Here is a 23930-nt window from a genome sequence, read left to right as displayed (position 1 = left end):
GTTCTGAGTTATCTAAATGTACAGGGAAAAACAAAAGTGACAGGATTTGTAAAACACACGAATGTTGCAGCTATTAAAGATAATATAATCAGTTATCTTGTGCTGCATTCAGAGGCCTTTCAGAAGCTATGTATATATATATACCCTGGCTTTATCCTGGAACAAGGACATCTAAAATTTTGTTTATTGTGGTGATCGGATGATTTTAGGAAATGGTTAGTTTATATCACTATCTTTCAAATGATCCATGCATCAGATATCGTGAGAAACCGCAGCACTCACCATCTGATAAAACTATGTGTGTAGTGAGATGACAGACTAAGAAATAAAGGATTTCTTAAGGATGTTTCTCATTGTTGTGGGTACCCTGTATCTATGCATTTTTCTATTTTAAAAATAATTTTTTTAATTTTATTTTATGTTGTTCCTTTGCATTTAGTGTGTTACTTTTACGTTTAATATTACTTTAGTTCCTATTTTCCTGATTATACCCACCTACTCTTACGTAAGTAATGTTTTTAATAGAGGACTTTCACTTGTAATTGAGTATGTTTACTCAATACTCAATACATCTGTGATTTTGTGAGAGAAACAGGGTAAATGTTTGGTGTTTGGTCGCTGCTCTTCTCTGGGCAGCAGAGGGCGGCGGTGTTGCACTTTATACGGTGTTTGCTGACCGCCGCTAAAAACCCCGAAGAAGAAGATGGAGCGCTATGACAGTAAGCTAAACTGGTAAACACGCAGCTAGCCGGTACGATTAAAGACGTAAAACCACAAACTATTGCATAGGTCTGTTATATTTAGCTGGTCATTGTGTTAGAGGACAACTAAAGTTACACTGTGATCGGGGCTAACGTTTTAAATCGACGCTAACGTCTCGTTTTTGCTGTTTTAGCGTTGAAGTTGCTAAAAGCTCACGATGTATGTCGGTGATGTGCTCTGTTAGCTAACTGTTAAAACGTTTGTTGACACTTTGTCAGTCAGCTGTCTTACCATATGTTTCGTTACGATAGACCCAAAGTTTGTCTCGCAGTTTGCTTTCAATAATTAATGTGTAAACTCGTAAATAACACTGCATTATTGTATGTATCTCTCTGGTTGTCTCTCTAAAATAACTTCTTTTTTCACATTTCTTCTAGGCCCTTAAAAGCTTGGCGTTAAAAAATGTACCAGTCAAGATGGGGCAGACCCTTTGCATATGCTCTCGTGGCTCCCTCACCATTGATAACAAAAAATATTACTTTGTCCAGAAACTAGACGAAGGGTAAGAGAACATTTTGTTTTAAACTCCACTTAACTCAGTCTTTAAGGTTAAGTGTGGTTTTATTTTATATTTGTGTGTCAACAGATCCCCAAGAAAAAAGATCCTACAAGCCAAAAACTAAAAAAAAAAACAACAAAAAAAAGAAAACACACGACTGAGCCTCATTGTTGCAACGGGTGATTTAACTGCCACAGTTATTATTCACAACATTATTAAATGTTTAGTCACACATATGATATATGTGATTTCTTTTCATGAATATTGATTTGTTTTTTTGTAACATCACACCAGAACAATATTTTCGTTTTAACACTATGAAGGAACCATGTTCCATGTGCATGAAACCATGAATCATGCATACTGTGTTGCAGCAGGGACACATTTAGTTCCAACATTTTTTCTCCAAGAAGCCACATGAAGTGGCAGAAGTTTTACACTCTGCCTAAAAGTTTAAGAGTTGAAAGGTAATATTCCCTCACCTGTTTTGAAGTTTTATTTTTGCTCCAAGTGGACTTATTCCCTCTGTTGTGTGCAGCTAGTGAGTTTGACTGTCACTCTCTTCAGGAAGTACATGGCCCCATGGTTCTTTACTGATGAATTTGATGATGGTGAAGTTGAATGAAGTGCTGCTGAGAAAAATAAATAAATCAGTAACAAGGTACTATGGTGTAGTGTATTTCCGGAAGGGGTGACAGGTGACATCCGTCTTTATTACAATCAACAGGGGCAGTGTTTGTCATTTCTGTCAGTCATAAAAATATCCACTTTCTGCAGTACATACAACTAGCTCACAAAATGTCAGTTGAAAAGAGTCCCCATAAAATGCACCTTTTATTTCTCTGTGATAAACATATCTGAGAAGTTTCAGAAAGACTTTAGAGATAGGACAAATGCATAATTGATTTTTGTGGCATCTTGTGGCATTTATTGTCAATATGAAAAACTCCTGCTCTCCCTGAACTCTAATCTCTCTGTGTCCTCTCCTCAGCGGTTTCAGTTACGTTGATCTGGTAGAGGGGGCGAAGGATGGGCGCTTCTATGCCCTGAAGAGGATCCTATGCCATGACCGCGAAGGCCGTCAGGAGGCTCAGACAGAGGTGGAGATGCATCAGATGTTTAATCACCCCAATGTCTTGAGCTTGGCTGCACACGCCTTTGTTGATCGCGGAGGCAAAACTGAAGCCTGGTTACTTCTGCCTTATATTAGAGTAAGTTGATAAAGCAGTTAGTATGACCAGACTAACCTTGAGGGAAATGATCTCACTCTGACATTTTGGTGTGTTTGTGTGAACAGAAAGGCAGCCTGTGGTCTGTACTCGAGAAGCTAAGAGACAAGGGAAGCTTAATGCCTGAAAAACAGATTTTGCAAATCTTGCGTGGCATCTGCTCTGGACTCAAGGCCATTCATGAAAAAGGCTATGCACACAGGTAATATATCTCCACATATACACACATACAGCAAACATTAAGATGCACAGGACAAGTATAAAGACTAGTACTGATTTGGAGTGCCACACCAGTGTCTGGCTGGAGTCCCGTTAACTTTATTGATATCTGCACACCCTGCACTGCGATTAAAGAAAAGCACAATAAGACACATCAGGTCTAAACTGTTTGGTTAAATAATTCTTATTTTCCATGGGCTCTGGAGGGTGTAAGGATGGGGTGGTGACTGAGCCATTTTGAGCTCATGAAATGCAGATTTGATAAATTTGGTAAGAAATATCAATATTTATAACAGCGCTGAAATGCTTCATCACAGTACAGTCATATTATCTAGTTTTCAGCTCAAAAAACAAAAAATAAAATCTGCATTACCTCTTTAATATTGTAAGTAATGAACACACTGATCTTGGCTCACTAGAGTGGCTAACACTAGAGACCATGCAGCTTAGAAAAAAAACTGGCAATGTATAGTTTTATGTATTTTGAATTAGAATTTATACATTTGCTTTGGGTCTTTTTTAATGAGAATGGAAGATGTGCATTTTCCCAGAAGCTTTGGACGCTGCCAAGCCAGCACCGCCATCTCTGCAGGCATATATAGGTCTTACCTCATAAAGTTATTACACCTTACTTCATGCTCATTTACTCATTTTCTACAAGGAAACTTCTGAACACTGAACGCAATGTGTCTGCTCTAATTTGACAGAGACCTGAAGCCCACAAATGTGCTTCTGGATGAGGATGACAGGCCTCTTCTGATGGACCTGGGCTCCATGAATCGTGCAAGGATTGAGGTAAGGGCACAGGGTCTGAAGAGTTTGTTGAATTTAACTGATCACTATACTATGTAATTATGGATACTGTTATATTTTTTTTATTTGGAGCTTTCATTCAAACAGAAACAAAAATTGAAACTGAAAAAATACAAGCTGAAAGTGAATAAAGAATGTGAAACTAACTTATGAGATTTGAATGCAAAAAAAATAAGATCTGAATCTGAAAACATATCTGCAATTGAAGAAAATATTACCTCAAATATGAAATTATATATAAGTGAAAGTTTGAAAGAAATAATTTATTCAAAAGAATATCAGAATTAAAATTATATTTACATTGAAAAATTAACCTTTTCCCATGCTAATTTTTATTTTGAAAATTATTTTAAATATATATTTATATATAACTCATGATCAAAACTTGAACTTTCAGTTTCAAATTGTAATTATCTTTTTTTGTTTGTTTATTTGTTTGTTTTTTGTGCAAATTATAATCTCTGTACCTAAAATTGTTTTAGGCAGAAGGTCCTGATTTCCACCTCTAGATGGCAGAGTAACATTTTTAATTCTAGTGAGCAACATATTCAAAACACCCACTGGATATTGTAATGTCCCTGAATACAACATTGAACTTTCTGGATGTTTTACCAATATTAATAGATGTAACCAGTAACCATAATGCAACCACAATAACCTCCACTGTTTTCTGTGGGGAATTATTTTTTCATAGTTCTTAAGTGCAATGTTTGTTGCTCTTATTTGTCTTTTACGTGTTTCCACAGCAAGTTTATTTTTTTATGTGTATATATATATATATATATATATATATATATATATATATATATTTTTTTTTTTTTTTTCCACTAAACAGCTAGAATAATTACAAGGGGAAGAGTTTTGTCATAGAATGAGTACATATCATTCCAAGAGAGACGGGCAGCATAACTGCTTTTTATTTTCAGCTGTCTGTGTTGCTAAAGGTTTGTCTTAATGAACATATTTCAGGTTAGAGGAAGCAGAGAAGCTATGACCATACAGGACTGGGCAGCCCAGCGGTGCACCATTTCTTACAGAGCTCCTGAACTCTTCAATGTAGAGAGCCACTGCATCATAGATGAGCGCACTGATATCTGGGTAAAGCTATGCATTGTGTATCATTTTTGTATGTTCTGCTTGGTGTTTTCTTAAGTGACATCAGTCGGCATCAGAAACCAATTGCTAAAGTTACTGTGGATCATTCACTGACTACTTCTTTTTCTCGTCTTTTTATATTTTCCGTACTCCTCCAGTCACTCGGCTGTGTGCTTTATTGCATGATGATGTTGGAGGGGCCGTATGACATGGTATTTCAGAAGGGGGACAGCGTTGCCCTGGCTGTCCAGAATCCAGTGACCATCCCACAGTCTTGCAGGTCAGTCCTCAGACTATAACATCATCTTACAGAGTAACTGGAAGAAAGTTTCCAGTCGATAGTGGTAAGAGTAATCCTCACATTTTTCTATTGAGAAGTTAAGCAAAAGTAACTTAGTAGGGCTGGGTACTGTTCACATTTGTTATTGGCAGCGGCACCAAACAGTGCTTTTTTCTTTGGTATTTTACTTTCTCTGTAACAACTAAAATGTAATTTTTGAACAAGCTGCAGCGCTGATGTAGTGGACCAGAAAGCAGCTCTACTCTGCTGCTCGTTTCTAAACATATTGTCTCTGTCTGTCTGTCCACTTGTGCGTGTGTGTGTACATGCATCCACAAGATACATTTTGCTGGTATAAAAATAACTGAAGTGGAAAGCTTCATCTTAAAAACTTAATAGATAAAACAAATATTGATAAAGTTTTCCTTTAGGGACACACAAATTGCAATATATCAGAATATATATTATCACAATACTCAGCATGTTGCTGAATGTTTAAAATTACAATAATATTGTATTGTCACTAAAGTGTCATGATTATATTGTAACGTTGGGCTCCTGGTGATTCCCACCCCCAGTGTTTAGCATCTAGTAATATCAGGATATTGTTAAAATAATATAGAAAATAATTGCAGCAGATTGACACTGCTGCGGTAATTTTGGCTCGCTGGGAGGCTGACGGAGCAGGCAGGGGGCTCTGTGGCAAGCTTACAGGCTTTGGGGCACTTCTGCCTCTTGTTTAAATCTGGTGTTTTCACCCAGATGCGGCCCTTTCTTTAAACGTTTCTAATTAAACAAAACTGCCATGTGAAAACACAACTTGGGTTAATTTTTTAAGTCAGCTCCATCCTGGAAATGTCACTTCCTGTTAAACAGAATACGTATTATTAATAATGATCCTGTGATTGATGCACACTTGTGCTAAACTTTAATAGTCACTTATTAAGGTTTAACAGAGATCAAATTAACGTTGTGTTAACTCATCTGTTTGTCTTGTGATCAGTTACTCAGAGGGCCTGCAGATGCTGCTGAGCTCCATAATGGTGTCGAATCCCCAGGAGAGGCCAAACATCAGCTGGGTTCTTGACCAGGTACAGGACCTGCAGAGTCGCAGCCCCAACACTCAAACCAACATGGTCTGATCTTGCACGGTGCACTGGATGTGGGGTCTTCAAAACCTTTGCACACATAAATGAACCTCTGCTTTTTTGATTTTAAAAATGTTTATTTTATTTGTTGACTTTGGTGTAAAAGCCTAGGTGCAGACTTTCACTCAGTTTTGGGAGCTTGGCAACAGTATAAGATTTTAGTTTGAATCAGCGGATCAGGCCTGTGTATCACAGTGGACTCTTGCTGTCCTTATAGACTTACTAAATTATGTGAAGAATCTGAAACGCCTTAAATGTAATTTCACTCTGCAGTATAATGCTTTATGTAAGGGTCCACGCTTTTCCTTAAAGGGATAGTTCAGCAATTTTCAAAATACTTTTATTTGCTTTCCCCAAGAGTGGCATGAGAAGATGGACACCACTCTCATGTCGGCCCAGTTATTGTGAAACTGGGGCTCACAGTCTGTTAGCTTAGCTTCGCAAAAAGACTTGAAACAGCTAACCTGCATTCGTCCAAAGGGAACAAAATTCTAATCTTAATCTAATCTTATCATGTTATATCTTGTTTCCTTAATCTATAGGAAAACCAAAATGTAAACATGACAACGGGTGGTTCTTTTGTTTTATATTTAAGTTTTAGACTGGATTAAACAAGCAAGACATATTACATTTAATTAGTGAGCTTCATAGATGCATATAGGCTGATTTTGTTATCTCTGGACAGAGCCAGGCTAGCTGTTTGTCCCTGTTTCCAGTCTTTGTGCTGAGCTCAGCTAACCAGCTGCTGGCTGTCGCCTTGGTGAATATGCATATTTCTAAATATGCATTTAAAAAACAAAAGATTCTTGTCTTAAAATTGTAGTTTGCATTTTTCTTTTACAAGATAAAGGATAACAGAAGCTTTGCCAAACTTTCCGGTGGATGAAAGCTACCTGAGTTGAATACATATCAGAATCCATTCCCTACTAAAAAAGGAATATGGTCCAGTTCCCATTACTTTTCTTTATCTCTATTCCTGGGTTTTGTGTGTGTAAAATCTTGTGTTTACACGTTTGCTGTAATCAACAACTTCGCCTTCAGCTTTTCTCCACATCCTTCACTTGAACTGTTTGTCTTCACTGGGGGAAAGTTCAGAGGCAGAATGCTCCTCACCTGCAATGCTGCATTTGAACACACAGAGGTGCTCCACCATCACAATCCTCCGCTCCACATACTGTCATGTCTCTGTTGGTACAGTTGATGATGTGTGAACGAGCTCTTTGTAAAACACAGCAAAGAGTGTCCGCTTATAAAAAAAAGAAGAAAAAAAAAAAAGAAACAGGTGTCAGGCGCTACTGTAACACACCTAAACAATAGAAAACAAACCTTTAATCAGTTAAAGGAACAACTTATTTTTATTAATTAAGTCAGTGTCATATGCCATTGAAGTCTAACCTTCACCTTTCACTGTATTGTGTTTTTAAACAATATTTTTCATTCCAGCTATGCTTGTGTTAAATTCAATGTTTCTGTCGTGTGAATGTCGTCTCACACTTTTGTTCTCTCAGGGTTCACCCACATCTCAAAGGGGCTGACAGTCTTACATTCAGTAGACCTAAATGGTACTTTTAAATGTTACTTTGGGCATTTAATTTAAGATGAATGCTTCTGTGACTCTGTATTGCAGTTATTTGGACCATAGTAGGACTAAACAAATCCTTGACTTAATCAGTTAGATGTTGGAATGGTAATTGGCATACTGTTTAACTATATCGAGTATGAATTTTTTTGTTTTTGTTAATGGCAAATGAAGACTGGTATCACGGAGTTGGTAAACAAAATATTTTATTTAAAGTATACTGATGGAGTTCAAAAATATTAATAAGCTGGGGTGTGTCATTTGATCATGAAAAATCTTGTTAAGTCTGTTTTATTTTATTCACTGCACATTAAGGATAAATAAATATGAAATATGTAGCACTCTGTATACAGTTTTTAACATAATTGTAAAATGAAAACAGCATCCTAAATTTAAAAAGTAGTTGGTCAAGAAAGGTATGAGATCTATATGCAATTACATGGTCAGCATCGTTATATGTATTTGGACGGCACTTGTAATTAGTTGGTTCAGCTACACAAAATCAAGCTATATAATCTCTAGCGACAAACATTTACAGTAAAAGTAAGTGAAGAGCTCAGTGACTTTGAGCGTGGCAGTGTTATAAGATGCATTTCAATAAGGAAGTTTCAGTCAGCCAGAAAATGTAGTATTAAGTATTACTAGCTAAATGTATATGAAGTTTGAAAAGTTAAAATACTCATAATCCAGAAAAAATGCCCTCTGAGTGTTTTATTACAGGGATTTTCCTGGCTCAAAATGAGGTGGTAACATCCTGATCAAGTGCACACACGTGCATGCGTGCCATGGCGGCATATTTCAGGAGTTCTGAAAATAACAGTAAATGTTTGTGAATTGATCTTGGTGACACTGCACCGTATTTAGTTAAGTTAATTAACTTTTTTAAAATAAAACTTTAACCAAATTATGCAAAAGCACATTTTCTCAAATTAAGTGTTGTAGTGTAACCAACAGGAGACAACTGATGTGTAAGGTGATTTTCGGGGACTGCACTGTATAAAAGTGAAGGTACATGTTTGCAGTAGGTCATCTCTTTTAGGTGTTGTACTTTGTAGACAGTCCCTGCACATACAGCCAGCTGCACACAGAGGGTAACTGTGGAAATCGCAGTGATCTGTTATGAAGCAAGTTTGTGTTTGGTCATAAACAACAGAATCTCTTCCTTTGTTTTGAATTTGTCTGAAGATTTTGGTGACGGTCCTCACTGACAATAGTTCTTGAATCTTTTTGTTTCTCCAGTTAGACACTTTCTTGGTGTCTTCATGTAAATGAAGACAGATGGTTTCACACCACTTGCATGATAGGAATGTCATGAACACACCCACTGGCTCACTGTGAAGTCTCCGGACACTGACCTGCTCTATTAACACATGAGCTCAACTGGACATCCCCCGAACTAAATTGTACCAGAAATTTGGGCTGGGTGATATGGAGAAAACCAAATATCTTAATATTTTTGACTAAATACCTTAATATCGACATTGCAGCAATATTTTATACAGTTAGATTTTTTATTTTAAAATAATTTGTAGTAATGTGTATGTAATTACCACGTGGGTAAAGGCAAATAATAGAACAGCTAGAACCATCTGGTAATTTTAGAAAATAACTTTTAATTTTACTGTAATGCAGCCTCCGAAACCAGGAAAAGGCAACACTTACATTATTACAATATCCAATCTAAAACAATATCTAGTCTCATCACAATATCAATGTAAAGACAGATTTAGACAGTTGCGTTCTCACACACAGCTTCTCCGGATAAAGTCTAGATAAGGTTGGTATTTGCAAAGGGGCCTCTGACTGTAAGCGAATGCTCTTGTGGCTGAATGGAAGCAAATCTCTACAGTTAGGTTCCAAAATCTTTTGTAAAACCTTCCCTTAAGAATCTTTCATTAGAATACAATGCTCATGCGGGAAAAATTTGGGTGTCCACATAGTTTTGGCCATGTAGAGTAGCAAAAAGTGCTGTTAAAGGTGACATTCCTTTCTTGAAAACACATCCTTTTATTCTTTTATGTTAGCTAATAATGTAGTATTGTTTTGTTTTTTTAATTATTTGTTTAATTGGAGCTTTTAAAATAACACATTTTTCATGTGTGTTTTGCAGTTTCACATTAAATGAGAAATTATTTTTTTCATTAAGTTGCTTCAGTTTTAGATTAATCATTTTCCATGGCAGACAAACACAACCTTCATCTGAAAGTGTTTTGAGCGCCGGTGGCCATTCTCTGCATCTCGCTGTGTGTTTGCGTGCGTGTGTTTGCGTGCGTGTTTGTGCACACATCCTTGGAAACAAATATCAAACTGCTCATGTAGCAGGATTTACAACCCTTACGTCCACTCAGATCAGTGAGATGTCACACTTCACTGCTGTCCCAATTACTTTCAAAGGTAATTTCGACCTTAGCAGGCACACACACACACAGACACACACACACACCAATGACCGGTCATAAAGTATACATAACATACTGCATATTTACAGTGCATATGCCCTTTTATACACAAACACCCTAAGGATTCATTATACTTGAATTAATGATATCCCAGCTGATTTCTTCCACAGGCCCACCTACAAATCCCAGACTCCCCTGGGACTGGGTCTAGGACAGAGCTGTGTTTATGGGTCCAACATGTGCCCCCCCCCCATGCACTCACACACACACACACACACACACACACACACACACACACACACACACACACACTTTTTATATTTACTATCATCTCCCAGTGAGGGGCTGAAATGATGTCATACAACACAAGCGCAAGGTCAACTCAATGTTTGCATTCATTTTAGTACCAATTTCATGTGCTTTTGCTTATCGTTCAGTTAGGGGGGTGCACTGGCAGTTTGGATCGTGTGTGTGTGTGTGTGTGTGTGTGTGTGTGTGTGTGTGTGTGTGTGTGTGTGTGTGTGTGTGTGTGTGTGTGTTTCATTTGTAACCCCACCCCAGTCCACAAACACACTTTAGCTCTCACACCATAAACCATCTGCAGGCTTTATTGATTTGGCAATGAATCAATTAGTGAATTATTTAATTAGCAAAGCATTATGGGTCAGCACAGAGCTGCTCCCATCCTGCGGTGTTCCTAGGTCCCTTTAAATCATTTCACACATATGTTTTGGACCTCATGTGGATGTGAGCATGTGAGTCTCATCTGTGCAAAATAACTGTGCAAAACTTTTCTAAATACAGTGAATTCGGACGTGATTCCTGTTAGACCTTGTAAAGTCGCCCAGTAAAGTTTCGGTTGTTACTTCCCAGACGAGGGATCTTATTTCTTTAAAGCTTTATGTGTACAGACCCAGAACTTTTGCTGTCACTCAAGTCCAAATTAGCCTTGGCTGCCGCTGAAAGAGGGAGAAATATGGACATTACGTCTGCCCCGTTGAGTGGATGAGTTATGACTTGTGTTTGTGATTGAGGCGTTCTTTCCATCCAGGGGCTTTCTTTGTGCTCATTAATTCATGGGAGTGTTTGGGTTAAAATGCATAATGAGTTCATTAAAGGGGATTGGCGTAATCAGGAAAGGTATTGCCTTAATTACTGGCTCAGGGCCAGATCTATCCGTTCTCTGTGAGATCAGCAACCCACCCTGTCGACAGAGCTCACTAATTTAATTAAGTGTACAAAATGCTACACCCTAACGTCGCCCTTGGGGGCAATTATGGCACTAGAGATTGAAAGATCTCCGTCGGGGGTATTTTACTTACTGGCAGGAGATTGCCTGTGTCAGTTAGCTGATTGCATTGATTATATTGATTTGTAACAGCTTTTCGGGTAATTTCATCTGCAAAGGTGAGAGCAACACGTTGGCCCGAGGACTTTTTTATTTATTCTTTCTTTATTTAGACCCTGGACTCTTTTGCCAAGTGATTAGATGAAATGGAGCTCCACAATAAGTCTTTTAAAGTGGGAGTTGGGGAGGGAGGATCGATAGTTTTTATTTGCCGTCTAAGGTCAGTACAGGTTGGATATTATGAATTCTTTTAAAGGCATCGCAACTCTTTCACCTACAGTGAAAGTGCTTCATGCTTATGCTGAAACAGCAAAAAGTGGCTTAAACAGGCAGCTAGGAAAATATTTTCAGCTCAAACGTCTGACAAACTGGATGGGTTCTAGTTTACCTAAATCACACAAATTAGCACTTAGAGATAGATTCCTTCATTTCTGCTGTGAAAGCTGGTCTGAATTGCAGAGCTTTGGACAGATACTTCATCAAACAGTGTGTATGTACACTAGAAAGATGCCTGTGTAGTTAATGTTAGTTGCCATCTTTAACAAAATTTGATTTATATCAGAAAAGTTGAAACAGAAATGTAGAATACTTCAATCAACACATTTTTTAAAAAGTTTTTCAGTCAATAATTGCTATTTTATACCTATTTCAAGTGTTATTTTCCATTTTAAAAGAAATGACTGATTGGTGCGATTTCTTTCAAAAACATGGAAAAAAGCCAATAAGCAACTTTGTCACAAATGTTCCACAGAATGCAAGAATTTATTAGACTTAGAAAATTATTCTAAAATTTACTTTAAAAAAGCAATGTAAAAACAATATTTATAGCTAATTGTTATAACTACACATTTAAAATTATGGTACAGAATTTTTCACTGTAACAACATTGTAACAATTTCCTTTCCTCCTTCCTTTTTTTGTTTTTTCTTCATTATTATTATTATTAATATTATTGTTATTTTTTAACTAATTCTCAGGTAATTTTCTTGTAGTCTTTACTAATTTCTCACTATTTGTTTGGGTCATTTCTTGTTGCTCATTGCTTCTTCCCATGTTTTTGAAAAAAAAAAAAATAAGCCAATTTGTTCATGTTTCCAGGAGTTTAAGAAAACACTTCACCCACAAAATAACCATTTGTTACATTGAATTCACGAAGAAAAACCTTTCTATCTAAAACTGATTTGAAAATGAAATTTATCTGTGCTCTCTTCAAATTCAGACCCCCATACTAAGTTGTTTTTTTGTAGTGAAAATGCATGTGTTTGGGAAGCGCTGAGCATACCACTGAATACACATGACTTGGATTATACAGCAGAGTTTTGTGAGAGTTTGTAATCAGATGTTTGATATAGTTTTGCTGTTGTTAAATGTGGCCCCCAGTCAAAAAAATAATCAAAATGTTTGCAGTTTTCTGTAGAGAAAAACAGGTTTCTTGGTACATAAAATGATCAATATAACCTATATTGGGATGTATATCAAATGTGGTCATCATGCAGGCTCATGAGCAAGAGAGGGTGCAACTTTTTGGTTGAACTTTGGGTATGTGATTATCAGTCACCATTTGATAATCACACCTTTTATTTCTAGGTTTAAAATGTGTATAACAGTGTGTGATCATTTTTATTACAGTAACACGAGACTCTGTCATGGCCGATAACTGATCTACATAAAAACGATAGTATTGGCACTGACACTGATCCAGCAGCCCTGACTGGTAACCTTGACTCTTGCACACATCACCCCCTTGTTGCAGTTAATTATTAGTGCGTGTTTTGAATTGTATGATAGTGATAGATTATAGTTAATTAAGTCACCCAATGCTGCATTCACATGGAATCAGGGAGATGGTAGATGGCAAGCTGGAGGGTGGACAAAATAAAAAAAATAATTTGGCAATGGTCGCAGTAGACGGCATTACTCTTTGAAGTTGAAATTAGAGATGTCCTGATCCAATCTCAAACATCAACTTGGGGACTGATCAAGGCAATTATTGACTGATAGGGATCAGGGATTTTTAGCTTATAGAGCATCCAATCCTTTGTTTTATGTCAGCTATCACACAGATTTTTTTACTTTCATGCAGAGCAACGCAGAGCGCAGCCTTTGTCACCACCTCTCCACTGAGCAGTCTGTCTCTTCTCTCTGCTGAACTTAAGAGCAGCAGCTGAGCCCCGCCAGCTGCGAAACACCACATATCATAAACTAAAACACATTATGAGACTGTTTAGTTATGTTATTTACCAAAGTTATGAGCACCCGTTTCATTTAGCTCACTGCAAGTCTCGTTTTTTGCTTTCAGCTATAGCGCGTGTTGTTTCCTCAATCCGCTCAGAGGAGAGAGCAGAGGAGACCGAAGCGCAGCGTACTACAGCCGAACTCGCCACTGTGAGGTGAAACAAAAGCCCTGTGAGCAAAAAACTAACATGGCTTATTTATTAATGAGGAGGTAATTCCTTTCAAAAGATGGGCAGAAAAGGAAAATTTACAGTCAACAGAATCCAGATCTTTCTGGTTACTGAGACACAGGCTGCACTGCAGCAACAATCACTGGACTCTTAAATGGACAGAGATATTCCCATGAGATAGAAGGAAGGTCAACAAGATTCAAGGGAGGGTTTGTCATTTTTATTTTGTAAAATAAGTAAAGTAATAAGCTAATAAATAAAAACAAAAAAAAAAACATCAAGGAACAGCTTGGATGCAGGTATTTTTTAAGTATTTCTAAAGAAGCCTTAAAGTTTACACTGTGCAGCTGTATTTTCTAGGAAGACAAAAGTATCAGATCAGGACTCTGAAAAAAAAATGACCAGGACATCCCTAATTGAAACAGTTAAAACTTTTTGTCATCCTCTGCTACAAAATTTATAACTGGATTTTATGTGGCTCCTTTACACAAGGCGAAAACATGGATGATGTGGACATTACTAAAGACATTATATCCCCCATATGCTGCCAGACATTTTCTTTATTTTCTGAATTTGCTGTGCGTTGAGGTTCCTCAGTCCCTGTATAAAAACTACTGGAATGGCAACTATTCTGCCAATTAAAGAGAGAAATGTGACCCAACAGATTAGTTTTAATTACAGGCACATAACCTTTGCAAAGCACGACAAAGGGCAAGCGGAGGCTAATAGTTTGATGAGCAGTTCATCAGCGCTGATTAAGAGGATGGGATGACAAGATAATCCAGAGGTGACGCGGTCATTAACAGCGGACAAAGAAGAGCAAATTAGCTGATTGAACAACTTCCCGCCCAGGCAATGCTAAGCAGGCAGGGGGGAGGGGCTTCGTAAGTGATGGATGAGGAGGCGTAGAGGAAGTGTTTATGTCGCTTGCCAGTAGAGTTGTCACTGAATGAGTGAAGTGTCTTCATCAATTTGGAGCCATTACCATGTCAAAAGGAGAGGATGGTGCTGGAAGGAGGGGAACAGATTGGGGGAGGAGAGAAGCAGAAAGCCTATCTGCATACTACGAGTTTATTCATTTTCACACACACACACACACACACACACACACACACACACACACACACACACACACACACCCACCCACACACACACACACACACACACACACACACACACACACACACACACACACACACACACTGCTCCAGCCCCTCCCTCCAGGCAGCCCAGTTTACCGTAAGGCTGTTTAATTTTCCTGAAATAGGGCTGTGACAGCTGTGTCATGCTGATGAGAAGAGTGGCAGCCTGTCACATCTCATCTATCTCAGCTCTGATACTGCCCGAACCTCCATCTCCTCTTCTTCTTCCTCTTCGTCTTCACTCCTCTGCGGCCTCCACCTCCTTGCGTCTCTTCACCCTTCCGTCTGAGATGTCAAACCTTTCTCCTCAAAATAAGAGCAGCAGTTCCAGTGTGTTAAATAGATGTAGGGGAGGGGCATTGATTGACGCTGGAAAAGGACAAAAGTAATAAGTGGGAGCTGTTTTTTATTTCACCTGCATTGATTGTTATAGGTCTCTTTATCATCTGACCTGGCTCAATTATGCCAATTGGATAGCGCAGTGACACTGTGAGGTTGTGGGGGACAGTAAAATGAAACACAGAAAGTGAGAGGGGGATTAAAGCGTGTGTGTGTGTGAGAGAGAAAGGTGGAGTGAAGATGGTGTAGATGAGTGCAGAAATAGCTTGTTGGTTGAATATGCATCACTTAGGATGTATTACTCTGCAGAGAGAAGGACAACAATTTAAATGTTAGTGATGTCATTTCCACCTGTCAGTCATGTCAGGGTGCGATAAATGTGGAGCCATTACATAAATGAGATGTTGACGTGACCCTCTATATGCACGCATGCATGCAGACACACACACCACACACACACACATAGTCACACACACACACTGCTATGTGTTTGGCTTTATGTAAATAGGATACAAATCTAGCAAATGACCTGAATCCAACATGTTTGCTGTTGAAAGAAACACTTAAGTTGTTGTTCATCGAGAACGTCCAACAGCAGCAGATCTAAATTGAATCTGACTGCGTCTGTTTTCTTTTCATCAATTTACAGCAAAAGCTAAGGATTGCTTAAAAAACTACTTGTCTTTATGTTTTGAGTTTACCTTTATCTTCCACAAGAAAAACTTATAATAGGATACTTCTACACTTCTCTGTAGTGCAATCAAATTTGTCACAAATGTTATTTTTCGGCATGTTTGCTTTCATTTAAACCCCCCCCCCAAAACCTGTATTTTTAATTTAATATTAAATTGACTTATGTTCCATATTTCTTGAGACACTTTTCAAAACACCCCAGAGACTGTTCCTAAAGTAGTTGTGTTATATTATCATGAGAAAGTAGCAAGGAGACTTAAGCACAGTAGTTCTGAAACTTTTGCACTCATGCCTCCTCAACCCACAATTTTTTTTTTTTTTTTTTTTACCAATCATTGATAACAGTGGGGAAGCTAGTAATAAAAAAGGATCCATGGTGAGTTTTGGTGAAATTGTGGTAAACATGATAGCATTAGCAAACTTTTGTTTGATTGTTTTTCTTCTATAAATCCATTCATTGCTTCACTCCAGATTTTTCCACGGTCATCCGCCTGCAGTGGCTACGTGCCCTCTCAGGAGAGCCTGCCCCACTGTTTGAGAAACACTTCATCAGTGGATGTAAATGAAACCAAAGACTTTTTTTAATGGGGCTGAACAAAAGCTTCATATAAACCAAAACAATCTTTTAATAGATTGCTCTACCCGATAAGTGTTTCTGCAAGTAGTTGGTACCACTTCCTCTGCCACTCTACCTGCTCCTGTTTAATTTCTGGCTGATGGAGATTAGAGTCTCTGCACTTGACAGTCTGCAAGATGTTTCATACGGTCAAGTGCTGAAGCAGAGCACCCACTATGACAGTTACAGCATATAAGAAAGTGAGAAGGCAGTGCACAGTGTTGTGGTTGTACTGCTTTGTAGTGTATTGAAGAAATTAATTAGCTGCCATTTTCTTAAAAAAAGATAATGTTTATTGAATTTTGTTTATTTCATTTCTTCCCACATTTTCAGAAATTCAGTGTTCTCAGTAAAAGAAACAAAAATCAATAGCATTAAATAAAAAATAAAATATAAAAAGTAATTACAAGGGAGGAAAAAGAAACAAATAGATGTAGAATCATAAAAAATGAAATGGAAGCATAGACGCATGATCCAAACCAAAAATACGTATATATGTGTTGTACAATCTGGGCATCATCCTGTTCTCTCTGTTCGTAGTTGTGTTACTGCTGTTGTAGTGCAAGTATACAAATACCTTATAGTGACTACAATAGTACTAAGTTTTTGTCAGATCAACAATATCTATGAATTCATTGTTTGTTAGAGTGGCACCCATACCTTTATTCTATCCTCTACATCACGTGCTGGTTTTCTAATGCCATGTGTTAGACATCGCCATTGCATTGAATAGAATTGTAATATCCTTACAGTTTAATGCAATTACATGTTTGCCCTGTATCAGATTAGTTTGCATTTTCTTACATTTAATCTTCAGGGTACATATGTAAAAATGATTATTTAGCGTCAATGAGAAACACATTAGGTTTCAGTATATAATTTGTAAGTCCGAGTACCAATTTCTGCAACATTTATTACAGTTGTCATGGATATTTGTATTAAATAGAGTGTCAAAGTGCAATGTAAGTCTTGAGCAGCCATTTGCACAATAACATTTTGTAATGGCTAATTAAGTTTTAATAATAGTCACTATTTTTTTTGCTACTAAAATGGTATCCACCATTAATACCAAAGTCAAATGAGCCCACACATGCAAATCACCATTATCTTAAAATATATACACAGTACATTGTTAACCAGTTAAGGCTGGATTTCTCTTCTAATTTGCACACACAAATACAAGTACCTGTACGTTCATACGGGCATGCAAGTTCATGTGTAACCTTCACAAATAGTGGATGGAGCCGTTGTGACTACGCCTCCGCCAGTGACTGTATTAATGATGCCAGCCGCTTTGATGCTGTCAGCCAGACAGATTACCCTGCTCTTAACCCGCTTTTGAACCCTGCGTGCCACACAAAAGCCAGCTGTGCGCCATCACACCAGTGCAAACACTTATTCACATTAATGCTACTTTATTCACTGTCATTACTTCACAAGTGAAGAAAGGACACATTTATTTTGAGTCAGCATTAAGATCATATGCCACTCACACTGAAAACAGCCTGGATTAGAGAAGGTCAACAGCTCAGTGAAAGCATACATAGTTGAAAGGGGAAAAGCATCATCATCATATGTCGATTAGCTAAGAGCCTTGGGAAAGCAAATACAGTTATAACAACAAAAAAGTAAAAAACGATCAATGTAGGAAGACTTTAAAAGGCTTCATTTGCTGCTCTGTGAGGCTGTACTTTGGCATAGGCATGCTTTGTGTTAAATGTTCACGTCCGTGTACTAACATTTTCACAATGACAACACCTTCATGCTGATTGTTAGGAGATATGTTAATGGTTTTATTAATTCCTATGATTCTAGCATACGAACTATTTCTGACGCGCACTAAACACATGGAAATTTTGAACTCCTAATGGCACCAGATAAGGGTTCACCAAAGCTGCTGTAGCTTATCATCTGGGGAACATAAATGTGTGCAAAATTTCCAGAAACCCCACCAAATGGTTGGGATATTGAGCTGGAATGTTTTACATTGTGTCCCAATGTCAACCTCCTGGTGGCGCTAGAGTAAAGGACAGACGATCACAAAAGTCTGTAGGCTTTATTCCAGGTCCTTAGGAAGTGCATCAAGCTTTGAGACCAATTTTCGTAGTGGCCAAACAGTGGATTTACCACTTTCGGGTCCGTCACGTGATGCAAGTGGGCCAAAGAAAGAGTTCATCTCATAGATTTAAATTACAGAAAAAATTCTAAATCAATGGATATTTTTTTTATGATCCCCACAACCCCAGAAAAATGTCTCATTTCATTTCAGGGTTTGATCCATTTAGTCTGATGACATTAAAAAAGTGAAAATCTGGCTAATTTTACACAGAGGAAAATCGAAATTTTTTGTTTCATGCACCACTGAGTTACTTCCATAGGAATGAACGAAGCCTCATCTCCAGTGCAGTCTCCAGTTTTCTTTATGGCTCCCATGCTTCATCCTCTGGGGACCATGAATGGCTGCACAAAATGTAATGACAAGCCATCCAATTTTTTTCTTTTTGGATATTTCAGTCTGGACTGTCTGACATTTCCATCCCACTAGCATGGCTGAAAACCTAAACACATTATAGTGTTCATAATTTTTAGACTACTTTGTCATTTGTCATGATGGTTATTTCTGATCAGGTCTCAGTGATTTTGATGTATTTACTATGTTTATAACGGGGTATTATGACCTTAAAAGGTGAAGCGCATAAGATTTAGGAGGATTTCGTTGTGGTGAGGATTGCAGACTGGAACCAGCTCAAACTTGATAATTATTTTAGTGTTCATTGTTCAAGAGGATTTTACTGGAATTATCTGCAAAGGTCACTCCTTTCCAAGGGAAGTGTACCCAGTGATTTAACCTAATTAGTAAGGAAATGGCCTGAAAATGAGGTTAAAAAAAATGAGAAAAATAAGTAAAAATAAATAAATAAACAAACAAATACATAAATTACCTGGGAGAAGTGCTTACAAATATATACATTCTGTAACATACTTTTATCTATGAAATTATCATAATTGTAAATATAGTTTTCACCTAGCTTATGTATTCTTGACATTTCTGTAGCTTTTTTTAAGTTAATTTTCTAAATCTGTTACTTTCTTGCCATTTTTGCAGCATGTCTGAGTTGCTCATTGCCTTTTTTATCTCAAAATAGGGTTCAAAGATATAAATATTTGCAAAAGATTTCTGAAAGCAGCCCTAAAAAGTGATCTTGCTTCAGGTTTCAAAGGGATAGAACTGATAAACACTGAATAAAGCAGTGTTTCACATCACAAATCAGCGATTCTCTGATGCTGATGGCCCCTGCACTAAAGAAAACATACTCATTACACTATATTCCATTTCTGCCAATACATCCACCTAAATCCCCCACACTGATCCTTTAAGTGTAGACATGATTTTTTTTATTATTATTCTCAACTCTGAGCAGTGAATGACAAAACATGTCTCTCATTGACAAAGTGGGATGTGACAAATTAGTTATTTAAATGAAATCATGATCTAAACTGTGTTGTTTTAGTATTGAGGTCTAAACTCCCATTAGAACAGAAAGCTGTTTCCATGCACTTTGCAGCTTGCAGAAGTGAGGTGGGAGATGCAGGCAGCAGGGTGAAGGCTGGGTTGGAAGGTCAGAGTCTCTCCTGCCGGAGGAGGGGAGGCAGTCTGTGTAGGTGGGTAGGTGGAGGGGGGATTTAATTAGAGCGAGTGCCTGCATCCCCCTCTGGTTTCCTGCTCAGTATTACTACCTGCTGCCAAGGGTTAACTGGCCTGATGAATGGGATCAGTCACAACTGTACACACAAACACACACCTACCTGTGCTGTAGAGAGCAAATTACTAAGTATGAGAAGCAGCCTAGGCCAAAATTGAATCCTTTACTTGAACATACATATAACCAGTAAGCACTTGCACTTACATGCACTCTTTAATGCATATACATACAGACATGCACATACATATACGTTTACATGGGTGTCCGTGGGGATAGATCATTTAAGAAAGTGCACTTTTTAGCACTTCTGCATTGGCTCTGTTTTCAGCCCCAAAGATTCTTGGTCAAATATAGATATTTATATCCAGGGTCTTCCATTCATAAGGTCACTTCCTGTGTGGTGTAACATAACATAGTGAAGGAAAGTATGTTGGGTGATACGTCGCCAGTGCATGTTATTATGCTGACGATTGTTGTGTCCGGAGGCATTACCTTTGCGGGTTGTCCATTTGTATGTCCCATTTTTGTGAGCTTGATAATGTCAAGAACACTTTAAGAGAATTTCTTCAAATTTTGCACAAATGCGTGGGAAGAAAAAACTGACAGATTTTAGTTGTCCAAGGTCATGGTCATTGTTAACCCGTTAGTCGCTTTCTCGTGAATGCGATATCTCAAGAACACCAGGGAATTTCTTTAAAGTTAATACAAACATCCGGCTGGACTCAAGAATAAAGTGATTAGATTTTAGACGTCAAAGGCTAAAGTCAATGTGACCCTGTCGCATTTTTGTGAGCGTTATTTCTTAAGAAGGCCTTGAGGGTGTTTTCTCAAATTTGGCACAAATGTCCACTTGGACTTAAGAGTTAACTGATTAGAATTGGTGGTCAAAGGTCAATAATGAAATGTAATCCGTAATGAAATTCATACACTCATTGTGACAGAATTTCAGAAAAATAATAAAATGATAAAATGTTGAGTTGATGATATTTTATATCCAAAGGGTCAAAGCTCATCTTTACTCTGACATCATAATCTTTTGCTTTTCTGGACATTGCTCATCGTTATATTTTAGGAACAGAAAGGGAGACATTTGGTCAGATACTGATGCTTGTGAAGCATCCATGTTTTCACAGAAATGGATGTAAGCTGTAACTGACTGATTTGCAGAGGCATACAACTGCGAGGCAGTAGTTGTAGTTTTATTTATTTAAAAATCTTCAGTCTTAATCAAAGCAGAGGCCGTGTCCATTAATAACCCAGTATGGTTGGCCTGATGACAGAACACAATGCACCTAATGGAACAATTTATTTCCATAATGCTGCATTGTCAGGGCAAGCGCACAGCATCAGGGAGGGGAAACAGGAGAGCGAGGGAGCTGGTGCAAGAAAACAGAAAGGACAGTGAAGGGCATTAAAGGCACATTCAGTGAGTTTTGAAAAAAATAGTGGGTACATCCATAGTGATATTTAATGACTGGACAGAGTGATGATGAACTAGGATCTTGTAATTTTAATGTTCATGCTTCTGCAGTCTTAATCTGGAATCCCGGCAACAACTGTACAACAATAAACCAAACCAGTGGCAACCATCCCCATTTTACAGCACTAAAGTCGTTAAGTGGCAACTGAGGCCAACCTTTATTGACATTTTAACTTCAGTTTATTGTGGGAAAAACACTGCGCACCTATCATAAAATGGAACTTTTTAAGGCTGGAGGCTCATTGTTCCAGATGTGTCCTTAGTTTTTAAAAAAATACAGAATCACATTCTCATCCCAACTCGTCAAATATCGCTGCTTGGTACATACATCCACGTTATGTATCCTCCTGCATCTGTTGTTGACGTTCCAGGACAACATGTCAATTTACGCCCGTTACATGCATCGTGTCTTTTCAAAATACACTCCGGTTTCAATATACAGTTTCTGCTTGTGAGATGCATAGGGTCTTTTTCAAAATACACTTCAATGTAGATAAAGCACCTCAAATGTACGTTTATTTCCATGTCTAACACAAGCACATGGTTAGATATATATGAGAAAAATACAGCATGGTTTGGCTCAACATTCATACAGGCAGCACAGCGGGCTCTCAGGTGAAAGTCTGGAGTTTCCTGTGTTTCATACTAATGCCGTCGGTGGCAGTATAAACTGATGCTGTCCGGTGACATATCATACAGACACAAAAGGTGCTTATTTACGTCTGTGTCTTATACCGAAATAACTGACCAAGCGGCGGTATTTGACGACTTAGGATTGGGAACAAGCTGTTAAAATATGATTTATACCCAGCTGAACACCACTGATCAGAAATATTTTGTTTGACCAAAATATGAAGCATCACATAGATAGGGGCACTTCAAAAAGTAAGCTTAAAGCAATGTTACACTTCATTCACCAGTTTAAAAGTTCAAATGCATCACTGAGTATGATTGCATGCACAAAATATTTCGCTTTTTGCCCTAATTCCAAAAAGACAATATTCATACTAAGCTGTTGACATGGTTAATGAAAATGTAGACGAGTGAAATGGCTAGAGCAGTTCGTGCCATTTTGTTTCTTTGCAATAAAACAAATTTTTGCGAATCTTTCTATCATCCTTGGTCATTCCCACCATCCTCTTTAATTCCTTCAACCGCCTTCTTGAAAGGGTCGCAGTTGTGGTATTTGTGCATATCAAAATCTTGCTAATAATCAAGTTTTTCATGATGTTTAAAAATAGATGTGTTTCTTCTACTGACCAGAAATGTGGGCTTCTTTTGGCCATGCATCTCTACCCCAGCCTTGGGGTGGTGTCGTGATAGAGCTGGGTTTGCATTTTTGAAGACGAGTCTGGTCCTTTTCAGGACAGCATCAGATATTTTAGGTAAATAGAGTAAAGAAGTCTGAAAAGCAGGATGTGGATACTCTAATTATGGACTGAAGTTTTGTGTCGGGCATCGTGCGAGACAGAGCGGGAGACAAATCACTTAGTGACCGCTTCATCATCTCGGCTTGTCAGAACCTTTGACAGAACGGCCAATTATGGAATTGCTAATTCCTCAGTTAGCTCACTCGGAGTCAGTCTCGGCTTGGCACATCTGGAACGTTTCCTGAAACTCCACATGTCAGTGCACCAAGAGCAAACAGAATATCTCAAACAGTGCTAATCTCATAAGGATATTTGAACTAGACCAAATGTCAATAAACATGTGATTTAGCTGTGTAAATATGTCAGATGTAGAACTCTGTGTCCCAGGATCATTTTGGGACATGTGGAAAGAGGATGTAAATTATAGAACATTTTTTATTTTTTTAAAAAGTACTGTATGACATAAAAACTCCAAACGTCAGTAAAGCACAATATCAAAGATTAAGGTCATTAGAGAGAATCATTAGGTTATATTAGAACAGTGCTGAAAGAAAAGGATCAAGAAACTTGTAAATCTATTCTAAAACTTACAGACAACCAGTGAGAGGAGGCACAAATACATGCACGCTTATTCTCCTCTCTTTGTATTTTGTTTTTTGGGTCAACTGAGAGATTCCCTTATAACTGAATAACAAAAGAAAATAAATGTGTGTATGACCAGCTGTGAAAGTTGAAAAACTCTTACCTTTGGCCATAAAGTAAATTGGAGAAAATACAATATGCTCATACAACCCTTTAAAGGAAATATTA

At 37.9% G+C, this 23930-nt stretch overlaps 1 protein-coding gene across 4 annotated transcripts; it reads left to right on the top strand.

Annotated features, from left to right (window-relative positions):
- Positions 1-628: 628 nt before the first annotated feature.
- Positions 629-7962, top strand: stk16 (serine/threonine kinase 16). 4 transcript variants are annotated; one of them, XM_042493057.2, is made up of 8 exons: positions 629-719; positions 1140-1264; positions 2253-2472; positions 2559-2692; positions 3417-3504; positions 4492-4620; positions 4776-4897; positions 5901-7962. In XM_042493057.2, the coding sequence occupies exons 1-8, from the start codon at positions 714-716 to the stop codon at positions 6037-6039; spliced, it is 963 nt and encodes a 320-aa protein (XP_042348991.1). In that variant the 5' UTR covers positions 629-713; the 3' UTR covers positions 6040-7962. The 4 variants fall into 4 exon arrangements, with proteins under 4 accessions (XP_042348991.1, XP_042349000.1, XP_042349009.1 ...); XM_042493066.2 differs by having other exon boundaries at positions 699-751; XM_042493075.2 differs by having other exon boundaries at positions 714-732.
- The last annotated feature ends 15968 nt before the right edge of the window (positions 7963-23930 follow it).

This window comes from Plectropomus leopardus, chromosome 1 (genome assembly GCF_026936395.1).
Source record: "Plectropomus leopardus strain MGB_pleo_1.0 chromosome 1, ASM2693639v1, whole genome shotgun sequence".
NCBI classification, from domain to species: Eukaryota; Metazoa; Chordata; class Actinopteri; order Perciformes; family Serranidae; genus Plectropomus; species Plectropomus leopardus.
This window is presented reverse-complemented; position numbering and strand designations above follow the sequence as displayed.